At 44.2% G+C, this 18816-nt stretch overlaps 1 protein-coding gene across 1 annotated transcript; it reads left to right on the plus strand.

Annotated features, from left to right (window-relative positions):
• The first annotated feature begins 8420 nt into the window (after positions 1 to 8420).
• On the plus strand, positions 8421 to 18601 carry LOC308486424 (protein EURL). The gene is made up of 3 exons (XM_081023267.1): positions 8421 to 8567; positions 12345 to 12475; positions 18003 to 18601. The coding sequence occupies exons 2-3, from the start codon at positions 12352 to 12354 to the stop codon at positions 18584 to 18586; spliced, it is 708 nt and encodes a 235-aa protein (XP_080879393.1). The 5' UTR covers positions 8421 to 8567; positions 12345 to 12351; the 3' UTR covers positions 18587 to 18601.
• Positions 18602 to 18816: the final 215 nt, after the last annotated feature.

An 18816-nucleotide genomic window follows, 5' to 3' on the forward strand; every position in this document is an offset into this window, starting at 1 on the left:
GGACCAAGCAACGGGAGCTCACCCCATCGCGGGGATTCGAACCGCCGACCTTCTGATCGGCAAGCCCTAGGCTCTGTGGTTTAACCCACAGCGCCACCTGCGTCCCCCTGAGCCTTTTAATATGCGATACCTGTATTTTGGGTCTGTTATGGAGTCTGTTATGGTAAATGGGTGGGGTTTTTTGCAGGATCCTAGAACATAGGTTTGATCTCCTAACCATTTGCCCTTTAAGCGTGGAGTTGATGCTCTGCCTTTTTTTCTTTTGGTGCATTTATTATATCAGGATTATATCTTCATGTCCCTTTTTCAGGAGCACTTTGCCCCCATGATTGAGGGGGTCCGAGGCCATGTGATGTCATCACTCTGTGTGCATACATGACGTTAGCATGCTCCCCGGACTGATGTATCATGTCAGAACAGGATTGGATGTGGACCAAGAAGCTGAAATTTAATTCAAGCAAGCTATATTGCATTCCCTGGAAGAACCATGTTTGCAATTGCAACTTGGAAGTAGTCTTAGACAGGATGCAACTCCTTGATTTTTAGGGTGGTCGCAGTGACCTGGAGCACCTTTTACCAGCTTCGCCAAGAAGCGGCAATAGCAACCTTTCATAAAAGAAATAGGACCTGGCCTTTGTCATTCACGCCCGAGTTCATAGAATCATAGAATCATAGAGTTGGAAGAGACCACAAGGGCCATCGAGTCCAACCCCCTGCCAAGCAGGAAACACCATCAGAGCACTCCTGACATATGGTTGTCAAGCCTCTGCTTAAAGACCTCCAAAGAAGGAGACTCCACCACACTCCTTGGCAGCAAATTCCACTGTCGAACAGCTCTTACTGTCAGGAAGTTCTTCCTAATGTTTAGGTGGAATCTTCTTTCTTGTAGTTTGGATCCATTGCTCCGTGTCCGCTTCTCTGGAGCAGCAGAAAACAACCTTTCTCCCTCCTCTATGTGACATCCTTTTATATATTTGAACATGGCTATCATATCACCCCTTAACCTCCTCTTCTCCAGGCTAAACATGCCCAGCTCCCTTAGCCGTTCCTCATAAGGCATCGTTTCCAGGCCTTTGACCATTTTGGTTATACTACAGCTGAATGTACGGTATTGGGTTATATTGTTATACTATATTTACTGCACTGTAATTATAGGTGTGGGACGCGGGTGGCGCTGTGGGTTAAACCACAGAGCCTAGAACTTGCCGATCAGAAGGTCAGTGGTTCGAATCCCCATGACGGGTTGAGCTCCTGTTGCTCGGTCCCTGCTCCTGCCAACCTAGCAGTTTGAAAGCACATCAAAGTGCAAGTAGATAAATAGGTACTGCTCCGGCGGGAAGGTACCGGTAAACAACATTTCTGTGCGCTGCTCTGGTTCGCCAGAAACGGCTTTGTCATGCTGGCCACATGACCCGGAAGCTGTATACCGGCTCCCTTGGCCAATAAAGCGAGATGAGTGCCGCAACCCCAGAGTCGGTCACGACTGGACCTAATGGTCAGGGGTCCCTTTACCTTTAATTATAGGTGTGGGTGACTCTGGCTGCCCAGACGTTGCTGGACTACAGCTTCCAGATGTACTGGCTAGGCTAGGGAGTTGGAGCCCAACATCTGGAAAGCCACAGGCAAACCATTGTTGCTGCATTTCTGTGTGGGGCTGCCCTTGTAGACAGTCGGAAAACAACAGATCCAAAACACAGCTAGGATTTTAACTGGGGCCCAGCTGCTGGATTAAATTATTTCAGGCTTGTATTACCTTTACTTGTTTCTGGGCTCAACTGAGCAGACTAATGTTAATCTTCAAAGGTCTTGTCAGTCTATGACCTGGTTACCTTAAGAACCGCCTATTCACTTACAAAGCTGTCGTGTCTGAAGATCAGCTTCAGATGCTCTGCCCTGTGTCCCTTCCTTATTAGCAGTGCAATTAGAAAATGCAAGCGGTACCACTTTGGTGGCGCAATAAACTTGTCAGAGAGATTTGTCAGAATCCTCTTCCTGCTTTTAGATGGGTGTTCAAGCAGGATTCTTGGATTGTTAAATGTTTGCTGCCGGGATGCTTTGATTGGTCTGATGCTGCAATGACATCACACTAATAATTACTGTTTGCTGCGATGGATTTCTTGGTTGCTTCGAATATGACGTCATAAAAAGAGCTAAAAATACTGATTAACAAATGTGCCAAATTTGAGACATATCACTACATAAAGTGCTAAAATAACCAAACTGAAGCATTACGGAGAAGGGTCTGATGTGTCGTTTAGACCATGGGTAGGCAAACTAAGGGATGCGGGTGGCGCTGTGGGTTAAACCACAGAGACTAGGACTTGCTGATCAGAAGGTCGGCGGTTCGAATCCCCGCGACGGGGTGAGCTCCCGTTGCTCAGTCCCTGCTCCTGCCAACCCAGCAGTTCAAAAGCACGTCAAAGTGCAAGTAGATAAATAGGTACTGCTCCGGCGGGAAGGTAAACGGCGTTTCCGTGCACTGCTCTGGTTCGCCAGAAGCGGCTTAGTCATGCTGGCCACGTGACCCGGAAGCTGTACGCCGGCTCCCTTGGCCAATAAAGCGAGATGAGCGCCGCAACCCCAGAGTCAGTCATGACTGGACCTAACGGTCAGGGGTCCCTTTACCTTTACCTTTAGGCAAACTAAGGCCCAGGGATGGTCCGGGAGTCAGTGTGTTTTTACATGAGTAGAATGTGTCCTTTTATTTAAAATGCATCTCTGGGTTATTTGTGGGGCATAGGAATTTGTTCATCCCCTCCCCCGAAAATATAATCCAGCTCCCCACAAGGTCTGAGGGACAGTGGACCGGCCCGGCCCCCGGCTGAAAAAGTTTGCTGACCCTCTGGTTTAGATTGTAAGCCTGAGAACTGAGGCTGCCTCTTTTTAAAAGTTTCTCTGTATAAGCTCTAGGGAGTCTTTTCTGCTGAAGAGCAGAGTAGAAATACTTTGTGGGTATAAAAAACAGTCTCAACACTTGCGCTGTGCGACTCCTGCAGATTAAAGGAATATTTGGGAATGCTAGACAATACTGTCTGGAAAAGACCCTGATGTTGGGAAAGATGGAGGGCACAAGGAGAAGGGGACGATGGAGGACGAGATGGTTGGACAGTGTTCTCGAAGCTACCAGCATGAGTTTGACCAAACTGGGGGAGGCAGTGGAAGACAGGAGTGCCTGGCGTGCTCTGGTCCAGGGGGTCGGACACAACTAAATGACTAAACAACAACAAAGACAATACTGTTGTCATTCTCAACCCCGTTAATTCAGAAAACACAAGTGGCTTCATGGAAGAGGTCAGGCTACACAAGAGGAGGCAGGAAAGATTTCTTCTTGTTTCTCACAGTGAACAGTTTGCGCAACTCAAGCTATGAATAGTGTGGGTCTTCCGCAAAGGCTCAACTCCAAAGGTGGCGCAATCACTGTCTGCCACTTGCACAGGAGAAATTTAGCAGAAGAACAAGGCAGTGTGGCATAGCAGTCGCTGCTTCTCAGCCCAACCTATGCTCAGAGGCAGAGTATTTACTTTGCAAGCAGAAGGTCCAGGGTTGGCATCAGTCCCTGCTGGCACCTATTCAGGTAGGGCTGGGAGAGGCTCCTGCCTGGAAACCTGGGAAGCTGCTGCCAGTCCGTGTAGACTGTACTAGCTAGATGGATAAAATGGTCTGACTTGGTATAAGCAGCTTCCCGTGTGGATAAAAATGAGAAGGGTGAATAGAACCATCCATGTTAATAATAATAATAATAATAAATTTATTTATACCCCGCCCATGTGGCTGAGTTTCCCCAGCCACTCTGGGCGGATTCCAATCAAGTGTTAAAAACAACACAGCATTAAATATTAAAAACTTCCCCAAACAGGGCTGCCTTCAGATGTCTTTTAAAGATAAGATAGCTCCTTATTTCCATCACATCTGAAGGGAGGGCGTTCCACAGGGCAGGGGCCACTACCGAGAAGGTCCTCTGTCTGGTTCCCTGTAACCTTACTTCTCGCAGTGAGGGAACTGCCAGAAGGCCCTCAGAGCTGGACCTCAGTGTCCGGGCAGAACGATGGGGGTGGAGATGCTCCTTCAGTTATACTGGGCCGAGGCCGTTTAGGGCTTTCAAGGTCAGCGCCAACACTTTGAATTGTGCTCTGAAACGTACTGGGAGCCAATGCAGATCTCTCAGGACCGGTGTTATGTGGTCCCGGTGGCCACTCCCAGTCACCAGTCTAGCTGCCACAATCTGGATTAATTGCAGTCTCGGGGTCACCTTCAAAGGTAGCCCCACGTAGAGCGCATTGCAGTAGTCCAAGAGGGAGATAACTAGAGCATGCACCACTCTGGCAAGACAGTCTGCAGGCAGGTAGGGTCTCAGCCTGCGTACCAAATGGAGCTGGTAGACAGCCGCCCTGGACACAGAATTAACCTGCGCCTCCATGGACAGCTGTGAGTCCAAAATGACTCCCAGGCTGCGTACCTGGTCCTTCAGGGGCACAGTTACCCCATTCAGGGCCAAGGATTCCCCCACACCCGCCCGCCCCTTGTCCCCCAAGAACATTACTTCAGTCTTGCCAGGATTCAACCTCAATCTGTTAACCGCCATCCATCCTCCAACCGCCTCCAGGCACTCACACAGGACCTTCACCACCTCACTGGTTCTGATTTAAAAGAGAGGCAGAGCTGGATATCATCTGCATACTGATGAACACCCAGCCCAAACCCCCTGATGATCTCTCCTAGCGGCTTCATATAGATATTAAAAAGCATGGGGGAGAGGATGGAACCCTGAGGCACCCCACAACAGCGGGAGAAGGACCCTGGCTCCACATGGGTGGGAGAAAAAGATTGGGCTGCAAGGGGGGAGGAGGAGGAGGAGGGATGGGTGCCTTGTCATGTTGCACCTCCCAGGAAGTCTGCCCCCAATTTCCTCCTCCCCTTTTCTGCACCCTCTGTTTTGCTTGCTGGAGGACGTCTAGTAGAAGGGAGCAGATCCACAGCAGGCATTTAAAACACATGACTCTCGCTGCCACCAAGACTCCTGGGAACTGTAGTGTAGGTGCTGGGAATTGTAGCGCGTGCTGGGGAAACTACAGTTCCCACGATTCTTTGTGGGGGCGTCGTGTGCTTTATATGCAGGGTGTGGATCTGGCCAGCAGGATCTCTTGCCGGCAGGGTTGAAAGACCCAACAGGAGCAAAGGAAGGATAGGAAAACAACAGGAAGATTTAAAGAAGGAACTATTGGAAACTCAAGGCAGTAGAAACATAAGATGATTGGACCCCACTGAACTTGAAGCATGGGAAGCCCCAACAAAAATTTATAATTTGGCAAAATGTTTGGACTTTATGGTATGTATTTGTATAATCTGGAATATTTAATGTGATCTGATTGGATTGTTAAAATGGAAAACTTAATAAAAATTATAAAAAAAGAAAAGAAAGAGCCAACAGGAGCTGCAAAGCTGAGCTGCGTGGAGAAAAAAGGTGGGCTAGCAATGCAAGAAATAAATATCACACAAGGCATTTAAGTGGTTTATTGCGCTGGGTCACAGCGTGGGACCCACACGGTCTAAGTCAGTGTCAAGCAGCATCCGTCTTTTCTCTCCGACTACTACGTCAGGGAAAACCCCAGAGGGGTGACCGCCTCTCTATCCGGGCAGTTTCCTCCTGCCTCCTCTCCTTCCCCGGAGTCATTTTCCCATGACGCATATAAGTGTCCGTTTCCCCTTATCTCTCAGCTGCAGAGACAGAAACATTATAGAATAGCACGCCATGCTGTGAATAGAGGGTTACCGAGGTTTCACTGCACAAGCCATTCATAAAAAATACAGTGGTACCTCGGGTTACAGACGCTTCAGGTTACATATTCCGCTAACCCAGAAATAATACCTCGGGTTAAGAACTTTGCTTCAGGATGAGAACAGAAATTGTGCGGCGGCAGCAGTGGGAGGCCCCATTAGCTAAAGTGGTACCTCAGGTTAAGAACAGTTCCAGGTTAAGAACGGACCTCCAGAACGAATTAAGTTCTTAACCCGAGGTACCATTGTAAATCTCTTCCAGTGCTCAGGGGAGCGGACCATAAAAATACAGTGGTACCTCGGGTTAAGTATTTAATTTGTTCCGGAGGTCCGTACTTAACCTGAAACTGTTCTTAACCTGAAGCACCACTATAGCTAATGGGGCCTCCTGCTGCTGCCACGCCGCCGGAGCCCAATTTCTGTTCTTATCCTGAAGCAAAGTTCTTAACCTGAAGTAATATTTATGGGTTAGCGGAGTGTTTAACCTGAAGCGTATGTAACCTGAAGCGTATGTAACCCGAGGTACCACTGTAATAGCATCATAGAATCGTAGAGTTGGAAGGTACCCTGGTGGTCATCTAGTCCAACCCCCTCCCATGCAGGAATTTCAAGTGACCTCTCCTTATAAACCTTATAAAGGAGAGTCTTCCACCTCCCGAGGGAGACCATTCCACTGCCCAACAGCTCCTACTGTCAGAAAGTTATTCCTGATGTTGAGTGGGAATCTCCTTTCTTGCAACTTGAATCCATTTGTTCAGGTCCCTCTGGAATGTGAGAAAGTAACCTTGCTCCATCTTTCATGTGACAGCCCTTGAGATATTTGAAGATGGTTATCGTATCGCTTCTCTTCATGTCTCCTCTCAGTCTCCTCTTCCCCAGGCTAAACATGCCCAGCTCCTTCAACCGTTCCTCATAAGGCTTGCTTTTTGAACCCTTGATCATCTTGGTTGCCCTCCTCTGCACATATCCCACATTGTAGCAGAACCTTGAACTGCTTAAGGGCCTCTCAGCCTCTGTTTCGATGCAGCAAGCCCCATGCCCAAGCCACTTGCACACAGACATATTGAAGTTTTTAAAGGTTTTTGAGTAAGTACAATAAATGTTCATATAGGAAATAAGACCTGGAGAGAGAGAGAGAGAGAACAGGAATTTTCTCTTTGCTAGTACTCTGTGTGTGTGTGTGTGTGTGTGTTGTTTCCAATCACGCTTGTTGTTGTTTTTAAATTGCATTTTAACCTGTATTTTAAATTGGGTTTTTTCCCTATTATGTTTTTACTGTAATTTTACTGGTGTTAGCCGCCCTGAGCCCGGCTCTGGCCAGGGAGGGCCGGGTTATAGATAAAATTTATTATTATGATTATATATCGTTCTTTGAGGATCACAGGCCAGTTTGCAGCATAAAAGCACAAAAATACATATTGCGAGCTCTCGTTTTACCTCTTCATTAAATGCTCCCTAGAATGGCTTAGGGCAGGGTTTCCCAAACTTGGGTCTGCAGCTGTTTTTGGACCGCAACTCCCATCATCCATAGCTAGCAGGACCAATGGTCAGGGATGATGGAAATTGTAGTCCAAAAACAGCTGGAGACCCAAGTTTGGGAAACCCTGGCTTAGGGAGCGATTCAGTAGGAATTTTGTTGTTGTTGTTGTTTAGTCATTTAGTTGTGTCCGACTCTTCATGACCCCATGGACCAGAGCACGCCAGGCACTCCTGTCTTCCACTGCCTCCCGCAGTTTGGTCAAACTCATGCTGGTAGCTTCGAGAACACTGTCCAACCATCTCGTCCTCTGTCGTTCCCTTCTCCTTGTGCCCTCCATCTTTCCCAACATCAGGGTCTTTTCCAGGGAGTCTTCTCTTCTCAGGAGGTGGCCAAAGTATTGGAGCCTCAGCTTCAGGATCTGTCCTTCCAGTGAGCACTCAGGGCTGATTTCCTTCAGAATGGAGAGGTTTGATCTTCTTGCAGTCCATGGGACTCTCAAGAGTCTCCTCCAGCACCAGAATTCAAAAGCATCCATTCTTTGGCGATCAGCCTTCTTTATGGTCCAGCTCTCACTTCCATACATCACTACTGGGAAAACCATGGCTTTAACTATACGGACCTTTGTTGGCAAGGTGATGTCTCTGCTTTTTGTCTAGGTTCACTAGGAATTATCCTATTTGAAAAGCAGGGCTCTTGCAAACAAGACCTTCCCCGTGGGCTGCTGCAGCCCTGCGCTCCATCCTCTGCAAAGCCCGTCCCTCTGCTCTCCATAGCTGTCAACGTTTCCCTTTTTTTAAGTGAAATTCTCTTATTCCTTGCAATAAAAGGGAAAAGTTGACAGCTATGCTGCTCTCCCCGCAGGAAGAAAGCAACCGACAGAACCCAGAAACTGAGGTTCGGCGCGCCACTCTGCACTTTTTTCTGTATGTCTCTGCACTCTCGTGCAGCGCGCGACGGCTATTCCCGGCCGGGCCCATTGGTGTTCGGGGGGTGTTTGTATGTTTTGCGTGCGGACAGAAGTCAAGCCAGGCCGCTTTCTGGAAGAAACGCGAGCAGAGCAGATAAAGGCGACTAGGAAGGCGAGAGGAGGGGAAAAAACGAATAAACGCGCGCGCGTATACAAAAAATGAGGACACAGACGCGCACCCCCTTTCTGTGGCACGCAATGGTCCAGTCCGAGAAGGCGGGGCGTGGGCGGGGCTCCGGGCGCGAGGAGGCCGAGCGGAGCCCGTCTTTCGCCTTTTCCTCTCAGACGGTGCTCGGCTGCTCCGGAGGACAAGAGCGGGAACGCGGCGGGCGGAGCGCGGACACGGTGAGGGGAAGCGACGGTTTCCGAGGCCGCCGACGGTTATTCTCGACCAGGGCCGGCCCTGAGGCGAGGCGAGGCGGCTGCCTCAGGCGGCAGGGCCCGCGGGGACGGCCTCCCTCCCTCCCTTCACCCCCTTGTTCCCGGCGTAGGGCTTCCCTGTGACCTCCTTCCCCGGTAGCTCTGGCCCTCAGGCAATGCTCTTGGATCGCGGGTCGAGCCACGGTGTCGGAGCGCCGTTGAGAACGGCGACTATAGGGTTAACTGAGTGTTAGAGGGGGGCGCTCCCCCCCCTCCCCCCCCCGTGGCTGTTGGGCAAACGGGCAAAAAGGTTCCTGCTGAGAAGGTATTACTAGGTTTGGTCCCGATGTGTGGGAAGTTGGTGAGGGGCCCGGTTTAAGGGGGAAGCGTTAACGACAATGATATTTGCATTGGTTAGAAAAGGGGGGGGGTGCTGTTTGAGGGTATTAAGATGAGCCTCGGTGGGAAGTGGATAAATGGCAGGTTTAAAGGAGAATATTTATTTATTTTGTGTGTGTGTGTGTGTGTGTGTGTGTAGTTCAAGAGGAGTTATTAATACACACGTGTGTGTGTGTGTGTGTGTGTGTGAATGAAGACACACACACACACACACACACACACACAGTGATACCTCTGGTTAAGAACTTAATTCGTTCCGGAGGTCCGTTCTTAACCTGAAACTGTTCTTAACCTGAGGTACCACTTTAGCTAAGCACCACTTTAGCGCAGTCTGTAACCTGAAGCGTATGTAACCCAAGGTACCACTGTATATGTGTGTATATGTGTGTGTGTGTGTGTGTGTGTGTATACACACACACACACACACACACAGACATACAAACATGTTTTTATAACTACATACTATATATATATTATTTAAAATTCACACACACACACACACACACACACACATATATGTATATATATGAAGACGGAGTGCCTGGCGTGCTCTGGTCCATGGGGTCACGAAGAGTTGGACACGACTAAACAACCACAACAAATATAATATATATATATAGTTTAAGAGGCGTTAATAATATGTATGTTTACTAAGGGAATAGGCATGCCAAGTGAGGTACCCTTTATATTAGCAGCCTTGAATTGAATTGAAAATCACCACTGTGCATTATTCAGCATGGTCACCCCTGCAGAATCCAAGCCATATACTGAATGTAGTGTGGAGGCATGTTTAGGGAAATCAACATCCTGGTAGATTTTGGCAGTGCTGGAGCCATATTTATGACTAGTTTTTTTGAGGGAGGGGGAGTGTTTGGGTGGCTTGTGAAATCTGCCATGGAGGAAATGTTGAGGCTGTTCAGAATCCACTTCTCCCTGCATGTTAATTGCTTCCCCATCAACCTTCCGCTCTTAATTGTGGTTCTTCACTTATTTTTATTTACTTGCACACACCCACCCCTCCCCCTAGGCAGCATAGATGTGTTTCCCAGGCAGTCACTCCATCTGGGCAGCAACTTGGCCCTAGACCCTGCTTAGCGTCAGCAAGGTGGTAGCCTCATAGCCCTGAAACTCCCACTTGGTTCTAGCTAATAGAATATTCTGAATAGTACCGAGGAGGCAGAGTGAGTAATGGAGCAGCCTTATTTAATTAAGTGACATGGTTTAATTTTGAAACTAAAATTACGATCCCAGCACCTGAACGCAATTGCTAATTTGTAGGGCAGAGATTAGGTTATATTTATTCTGCTTATGTATTGCTTCACACAAAGGACTACCCAAGCAATTTGCAGTGCCAGCAATCATACAAATCCATTAAAAGTGTTGATCCACAAAAACCACCCAACAGCATTCAAAATCCACCCTACCTGCTTAATGATGAGATGAGGAGCATGCTACCCTCAAATACTGCTGGAGCACAATTCCCTTCATCCCTGACTATTGCCTGGGCTGGTGGGTTTTTGGAATCGAACAAGGTTTGGTGTGCTGCAGATTTACCACTTCTACTGAAAAACGTGTGACTCTGAGCATGTGTTAGGTCCATTTCCCTTGCCACAGCCAGCACCATTTCAGGGAGTGGGGATAAGAAGTTAGCTTTATTTTCTGTTTAATTTTTAAGACAAGGGAGACTTGTCGAAAGGACAATCCTTATTGGCTCTGTCAAAGCGAGCAAATTTGAAAAAAATATTAAGGGTGACATGTATTTCTCCTGGAAGATGAGCCAGTGTGATGCCTTGATTCTCAAAGATGTAGGTTGATAATCACAGAAAGCACTATTGGCCAGTTCTCTATATTCTTTTGTTTTGATTTCTTTTTTGTAAAAAGATGACCTAAGTTGCATACACATGATTAATAATAACAATAACAAAATAAATTTATATACCACCCTTCATCTGAGGATCACATAGTGGTATACAGTATACAAAACACAAAATACACAACATAATAATAATAAAAAAACAATACCCCATGGGAGTTGTAGTTTACGCCTCACAGAGCTACAGTTTCCAGCACCCTTAATGGAATAGTTTCCATATTATTTTGGGGTGGGGGTGCTTTAAATGTATAGTGTGTATGCAGTCCTAGTCCTCTCTAGGAAAACCAGCCTCATAGAATCCTGGTTTTAGTTTCTGTGGGTATTAAACAGAGTATTTCAAATCTCCTGAAGGCCTTAAGTAAAACTCAAATGAATGTTCTGCATAGTTAATGGACTCTTCATAGCTAATGAACAGTTTGAGAGAGAAACAATTTCAATTTACTACAGAGGATGCTGGGTTTCATTAACTTACCCTTTATATTAGCAGCCTGATGAATTGAAAATCATCGTCATACATTATTCGGCATGGTTGTCCCTGCAGAATCCAAGCCTTATACTGAATGTAGTTTAAACAGGATGTTCAAGCCAAATGACATTACAATCCGTAATTACAACACTAGTGTATTGCACAGGAGATGTGATCGAGCCTGTTAACTATTCCAGATTAATACTCACAGTGCCAGCCGTGTTTGGAAAATGTGTAAGGCAAAACATGTACAGTATAGGCTTCAGATGATTTTGGAGGCATTGTTGTGGGCCCAGCTCTGTGGAACTTCTTCCCACAAGAAGTTAAGACAGCCACTGCCCCTACTGAGTTTCAGACATCTGGTCAGAACTGTTTTATGTCAGGAGGCCTTTGTACCCTGGATGCTTCTCAGAAGTTTTACATTTTTCTTTTCTTTTTTTAGATTTAAACTTTAGATTTAAACTTTAATTTGTGGGGTAAACTTTGTGTGTAGTATATTTTATTGCTGTAAGCCGCTTTGAGACCTACGTAGTGGAAAGCGGAATATAAATATTAAAATAAAAACTGCAAGTTGTGATGTGTTCATGTTTTTAGACAAGTGACAAGAATGCAAAATACATCAGTGACTGCCAAATTGAATTGGCACAAATATTTTAAATCCTTAAATACAGTTAATTGTTCACAGGAAAAACATAGTGAGCATGTCAAAGGGCATTGTTTTCCTTTCATATCAGGTTAGAGAACTACAGAAGAGCATATAATTTAAGCACTCGCTCAGTGAGTTTTAAAGTATTTAGGCCATGTAGAGCAAACCAAATGTGGAGGATACTAATCCTGTAGGCTTGAAATTATGAAAATGTAGAATAAAGGATGTCTAGAAATAAGGCTTCAGTTTTAAATCTATGGGAAATGGAAAATAGAAACTCTCAGGTGTATTACCATATGTTCAAATTTAGGTTGTGGTTAGTGCTAGGATGTGGTTTTCTTCAGCCTTCACTGGGTAACAGGGCATTTTCTCTTTTAGGGACACTATGAACGAAGAGCAGTTTGTTAACATTGACTTGAACGATGATAATGTTTGCAGCGTGTGCAAGTTAGGAACAGAAAGAGAGACTCTCTCCTTCTGCCACATTTGTTTTGAGCTAAACATTGAAGGTAAGTGTAGCCTAACATTGAATAATAATACTGCGCCATTGAGGGTTTGGGAAATTCTGAAAGGAAATTCTTATTCTTATTATTGGAAGAATGTCTCTTTTACTAGAAAAGTAGTAAATAAATACAACATTTTAACTGTTAGTATATTTGTGAAAATTCTCTGTAGTGTCCTATCCACTAAAAAACATCTACAGTAATAGAGACAAATTCAAAAGTATCACTAAATAATACAGATCACTTGTTGGACTTTTTCAGGGTTTAAGGATCTAAATGCAGGATAACCTACTGTTTCTTAGCAACCACATTATGTCATTGCCAGATGGAGTAGCCATCTGTAAAAACAACTGAGTTTTGTGACACCTTAAAGACAAACCAATTTATTATAGCATAAGCTTTCCCATATCAGATTTTATTTATTTAACAATGTTTGTATGCCACCAAAAACTCCCCAGCAACCCTCTAATATATGGAATGGAATATATGGTCACAGGTATATAAACACTGAGTGTTGAGAGACAAAATCTTAGTGAGGTCTGAGGGAAATGAAACACAGACAGATAATAATGTTGGCTGTCATTTAGAGCCTGTCAATGTGCAGCAGAAACTCTTGCTAGTCTTGTTTCCTAGCAATGGTTTAAAATATTTTCGAGCTGAAAACTTGTAAGGATCCAGCATGACTGTCAGGTTAGCTTGATGCCACTACTAAAGTCTTAATTCAGACACACGAAACCTGCGTTCACATCCCTGTTATGCGTTGAGATTTACCTTATGGTATTAAGCAAGATGCTAACTTTAAGCTCCATCTCCCTCACAGGGTGTTTGTGTGAATTTAAAAAAAATCACTCAGTTTGGAGAAGAGAGGATCGGAATACAACTCAAACCTATTGGGCTTGTACTATATGCATGTGAGCCCTGTAAAAAATAGTTACAGTAATTTACTCTTGAGCTTTTTGTAACTTTATAATCTGATAATCAGGATTTGAAGGACTGCTAGTTTAGTTAACCGATACTCACATTTGCCCAGTCTTTAAATAAGCACCTGTGCGTTTCTAAGCACGCATTTACTTGGCGATTTCAATTTCCCTTGTTCTCAGTTTTGTTACAGTTCCAGCCTTCATAAATACGTGTTTGTGTCTTGCAAAACACATTTCTTGACAAATGTTTGGTCTCCCACTTGTCTTTAGAATAAACAGTGCTGTGTTGAAATATGAAGTTTAACCTCTCTTTAGTAATGGGTTTGTGGGCTCCAAACAATAGAAATTTGACCTAGAATAATAGTTCAATTGTACGTTTCTGTACAGTATTGTATATTCTAAAAGACAAGTGGAAGCATGTGCATTTTGTCATGAACTGTATTTCGTAAGAGATGAACAAGTCCCAAGTAAACAAGTCTAAACACATTTCTGTAGTAATAAACATTTGCTGGTGTTCCATCCAGTAATATCCTTCCTGCACAAATGACTTTAGAGTTTTGCATCATATTTATTTGAGGCAACAAAGGTTACCAGACTACAGTCAATGCTGTTTTTTAAATACCAGTCTAGGCAGCAAAGCTGATTGAGGATTGTTGATCTATAACAACAAATAGATCCCCTTTCCCTAGTTTGCCCTATATGGAATCTAATGATCGGGCAGATAAATACTGAGTAGTTGTTACTAAAATCTTACTTGGTACCAGAAGTAGAAAGCACTCTACTTTTTCTGAGTGCTGTCACAGGAACAATGGACTACACTGGCCGCTGGTTTGTGCAGGACTTTCTATGTTATATCCTGCAGCAAAGTACTTGGCAAAGAACAGTTTTTAAAAACAGTGCTGTTGCAGCATTCTGAAGGGTTTGTTGGCTTGCTAGTAAAATGGAGAGAAGAAAAATGACTTAAAAACCAAACCAGTTTGCTTTGTTCGGGTTCCAGAGTACAGGGGCAAGTGTCCTGCTTACCCTGGCTGGGCTCACAAGGTTCAGCTCAAAGTTGGGAAGATGTCTTGTTGCTATTCATTCTCTTCCAAAGGTGGCTCCAAAGTTCTCCCAATCTGCAAATTATTAGCTGTAAGGAAACCGGACTGTTTTCAAATGGTTTTTAGGTGTTGTTTGTTTTATTTTTAAATTGGATTGCTTTGTTGCTGTGTTTCACACTCTGGGCTCTTTTGGGCGGCAGGGGTTGGGTTGAAATTTTATAATAAGTAAATAAAATAAGGCAGTGGGTTAGACTGAATGCAGTCGTATGATCATTCCAGACCTGTATCTTAATGGCCTGTTATCTTGGTAACAATTCCCCTGAAACAAAACAAAAAGAAGAGTTTGGATTTGATATCCCGCTTTATCACTACCCGAAGGAGTCTCAAAGCAGCTAACATTCTCCTTTCCCTTCCTCCCCCACAACAAACACTCTGTGAGGTGAGTGGGGCTGAGAGACTTCAAAGAAGTGTGACTGGCCCAAGGTCACCCAGCAGCTGCATGTGGAGGAGCGGGGAAGCGAACCCAGTTCACCAGATTACGAGTCCACCGCTCTTAACCACTACACCACACTGGCTCTCAAGTTCTGATCAATTGATTAATTCACTCACACTATTACTTTGCAGTAAAAACACTTCAAGCCATCTCTTTTAATCAGTTAAGGAATAATTACTCCATACAGCTTGCTTTTTAAATTTGATTAATCATCCCATTGAGTTAGATAGAAATCCGTTAAAAAACCTTTACAAAATCTACCTCTCCACATGCACACAGCAACAAAGCAAAATCCTAAAATGGCCTTTTACTTAATTATCAGCCACCTAGGGATAATTGCATCTAAGGAAATAAAAACTTGGGTGCCATCCAACCTGGAGAAAGGGTGGCGATGGATGTTAACAGCTAGCTGGCAAGTCCTGGCATCAAAGCTGTGTGTGTGCCTGTTCATGGCTCTTTGAACTTGCCCAGCTGCTAGCATAGCTCTTTGGATTAGAGACTTGCACACAAAGAGAAAACAAGCCCAGCAGCTATTGTGTAACACAGCAACATGAGCTGGGTACAAAAGCTGATGCTGGCTGTTCCATATAATGAGATCTTCCATTGTAGAAGGCTGTAGAAAAGAATAAATGCCTACTTCAAAATACATCTGCACCTGTTCTGAAATACTTCTTGAAAAGCAGATGATTTAGTTCCTGCTTTCTTTACATGTATATGCTTGCTGTTCTAAGCATCTGTTTTATATTTAGCCAAGATAGAAATATGTTGGGGCATGAGTTCCCTTTCAGCATTTTAATTAAAGCTTTTCAAATATAGAGGGTCCTCCCAGGCATAATATAAGTAGCTGCTGGCTGAGAGCTGCTTGTCAGTTCAGTTACAACTCTACAGGGAGATAATCCTTCAGAGTTAACATACTGGCTAAATGCCTTATGCCAGTATGGCTGAATGCCTAAATGTCTTGGTAAGACTGCATTTTTCCATACTCAGAACCAGCAGTACCACAGGCTAATTTGCTTGCACAGTAATAAGCTGCCGGAAATCATTGCTTCTTGATTTTCTGGCACAGTCCCTTACGGTGTTGGTGAGGGTATTTGCTGAATTTAATATATTGATATAAATGTCTTTAAATATTTTTAAACAATACCATGAGCTTGAGTGGCAGAATCACAGTAGACTGAGAGAACTAATATAAATATTATTTACTCATTTTAAAAAGTCAGCTGTCCTTCAGAATAAATTCTGCTCAGCCAATGTACTGTCACTTTATTGCAGGTGTTATACGCTCAATTGAAAACTTCCATAAAGATTCTAGTGCATCATACATAATGCTTAACTATGGTTTAACTTGAAACAAGCAGCTTTGAGGTTTTTTGCAATCAAGTTGTGTAAATTTAATGAATTTACTCAAAAGTCCACATTTTGCTCCTGGCCATGCTAGAAGCAACGAAGCACAAAGCTTTTCTTCTTGTGTTAGTCAAACGTGAGTTCATGGCTTGTTTCTTCTCCATGCTCCTGGTTTGAGTCTTCTCCAAACACAGCACAAGCAGCAGCCAAGGTTTGTTTGAGGGAAACAAACCATGAACTTTGCTTTGCATGGCCAGGAGTGAGACCATGCTGGAATCAACTAGGGTTCTGTGTAATGTATGAACACAGCTTCTGTTGGCTGTTGGGGTGCAGAATGTGAAAATCCATGTTTTTTGGGGTGGCAGCATATGTGAAATAAGTGAGCTTCTCAATGAGATTGAGAAGGAAGATTAGATTTATTCTTTACAAATTCCTATAGATGAGAGACAAACCCCATGTGTAGAATGGAACAAAATTGTTTTTGTAGTCCTTCTGGTGAAAACAGCAGCACATTTTTTGCTCGGTGGAATTACAGTTGCAGCACTGCCACACTTCTTTATTTCACATTCATACATGTGTTGCATAATCTGCTTTATGATAGATGTTCGCAGAGCTTTTCCTAGTCAAAATCCAGCCTATTTAAAGGTGCTTAGATAACAGATTCTGTCCAGTGATTCTACAAAGGATCACTTTCCAGTCCTGTGAAAGACTATTGGTGCCATATTAAAGGCGCTGATGCCCTGAGTGACTCTAGCTATCTCAGTATAGTACTTAGCATTTTTTGCTGGAAACATTAACTTAGAGATGTTAACCATAGACGACAGAAGTTAGGCTATCCTTATCCAGATAGGGGCACAGCTGGACGGCTGTATTCCTGTAGTCTATAAATTCCTGCCTTAGTCTTAATAGGATTCCGTTTGGTTTATGTGTGATATAAGGTAGGTAAAAGGTAAAGGACCCCTGGATGGTTAAGTCCAGTCAAAGGCCACTATGGGGTGTGGTGCTCATCTCGCTTCAGGCCAAGGTAGCCAGCATTTGTCCTCAGACAGCTTTCCAGGTTATGCGACCAGAATGACTAAACCGCTTCTGGCACGACGGGACACTGTGATGGAAGCCAGAGCTCACGGAAACATCGTTTTATCTTCCCGTCCCAGCAGTACCTATTTATCTACTTGCACTGGTGTGCTTTAGAGCTGCTAGGTTGGCTGGGACAGAGCAACTGGAACTCACCCCGTCACACAGATTCAAACTGCTGACCTTCTGATCAGCAAGCCCAAGAGGCTCAGTGGTTTAGACTACAGTGCCATGTGCTCCCTTCATATGTGATATATGGAACAAGTTGAACGATACCAGATGGAGTCATACTTGATGCTGAATCCAAGCAAAACTGGTCATTATGCCAGGTGGGTCCTGTTACTTGGGGACTCCCATCACTGGTATATTTAGCTTCCTCTTAGTCGCTTAGACTGATCCTCTGTGGTAGTTCCTAGGTGCCGAGGTTGTGGAAGTGGAGATGATTTTATTTCATTATATAGGGGTGTGAATAACTCTTTGAGCTGCTTATGAGAAAAATTAAGTGACTATGAGATACAGAAAATTACCTCTTTATCAACCTTGTGTCCTTGCAACCTGTGTCTAGTCTTCATTGAGTGCCGATTTCTTCTTAAAATATCTGCAGCCTACAATTTAATATAACTGAATTACAGTGTTCACTTGTAACTTTTTTCTCCCCTCAGGAATACCAAAGTCTGATCTTCTGCATACAAGATCATTAAGGGGACACAGAGACTGTTTTGAGAAATTCCACTTAATAGCAAACCAGAGTTGCCCACAGTCAAAACTCTCCAAGAGCACATATGCAGAAGTGAAAAACATATTGAGCAAAAAAATTAACTGGATTATACAGTATGCACAAAACAAAGATTTGGATTTGGATACTGAAAGTTCGAAGCAAGCACAGCATCAGCTGTTTGGCTTTAGACATCAGAGAGAGAGAAAGCTACTGCCACAATTTGATTCCCAAGTTCCTAAATACTCTGCAAAATGGATAGATGGAAACTCCGGGAGTATTTCAAACTGTTCACACAGTATTCTAGAACCAAGAGAATCCAACGATTTTAGACTTGATATGTTGCAGCAAGCAGGTGCTACCTTACACTGTAGTAGTTCATTGTGGTCTAGTCACGACCAGTCAGCAGAGATTGGGAAAGCTGAAACAGGTCCAGATACCCAGGTCCAAAGAAGACACCAGCAGTACAGCAGGGAGCAATGTAAGTGGAAGAAGTGCTTATGCTTATGTGTCTCGATATTTTTGTTCTAAATCTTTATAAAGGCATTTTTAATAGCTTTTAGTAATCAGATTTTGTCATCTGAAAGTCACTGGAAATGGGAAAAGAGTAAATGTTGTTTGCTAGTATCTGATTGTCAAATGCACCATGAAACAAGGGAAGTCTTCCTTTTTGAGTTGATGTGCAAACACTAAAATTGTATTTATCTTTGAGTGTTTCATTGGCACCATGGATTCACTCCAGCGATTAACACTTAAGCAGA

The sequence above is a fragment of the Podarcis pityusensis genome, assembly GCF_964106645.2.
Source record: "Podarcis pityusensis genome assembly, chromosome: 10".
NCBI lineage: Eukaryota > Metazoa > Chordata > Lepidosauria > Squamata > Lacertidae > Podarcis > Podarcis pityusensis.

Excerpts from the sequence above, each read along its gene's own strand:
- LOC308486424 (XM_081023267.1), top strand. The coding sequence starts at position 12,352 with ATGAACGAAGAGCAGTTTGTTAACATTGACTTGAACGATGATAATGTT. Across the intron at positions 12,476-18,002 it reads TTTTGAGCTAAACATTGAAG|GAATACCAAAGTCTGATCTT; the intron begins GTAAGTGTAGCC and ends TTCTCCCCTCAG.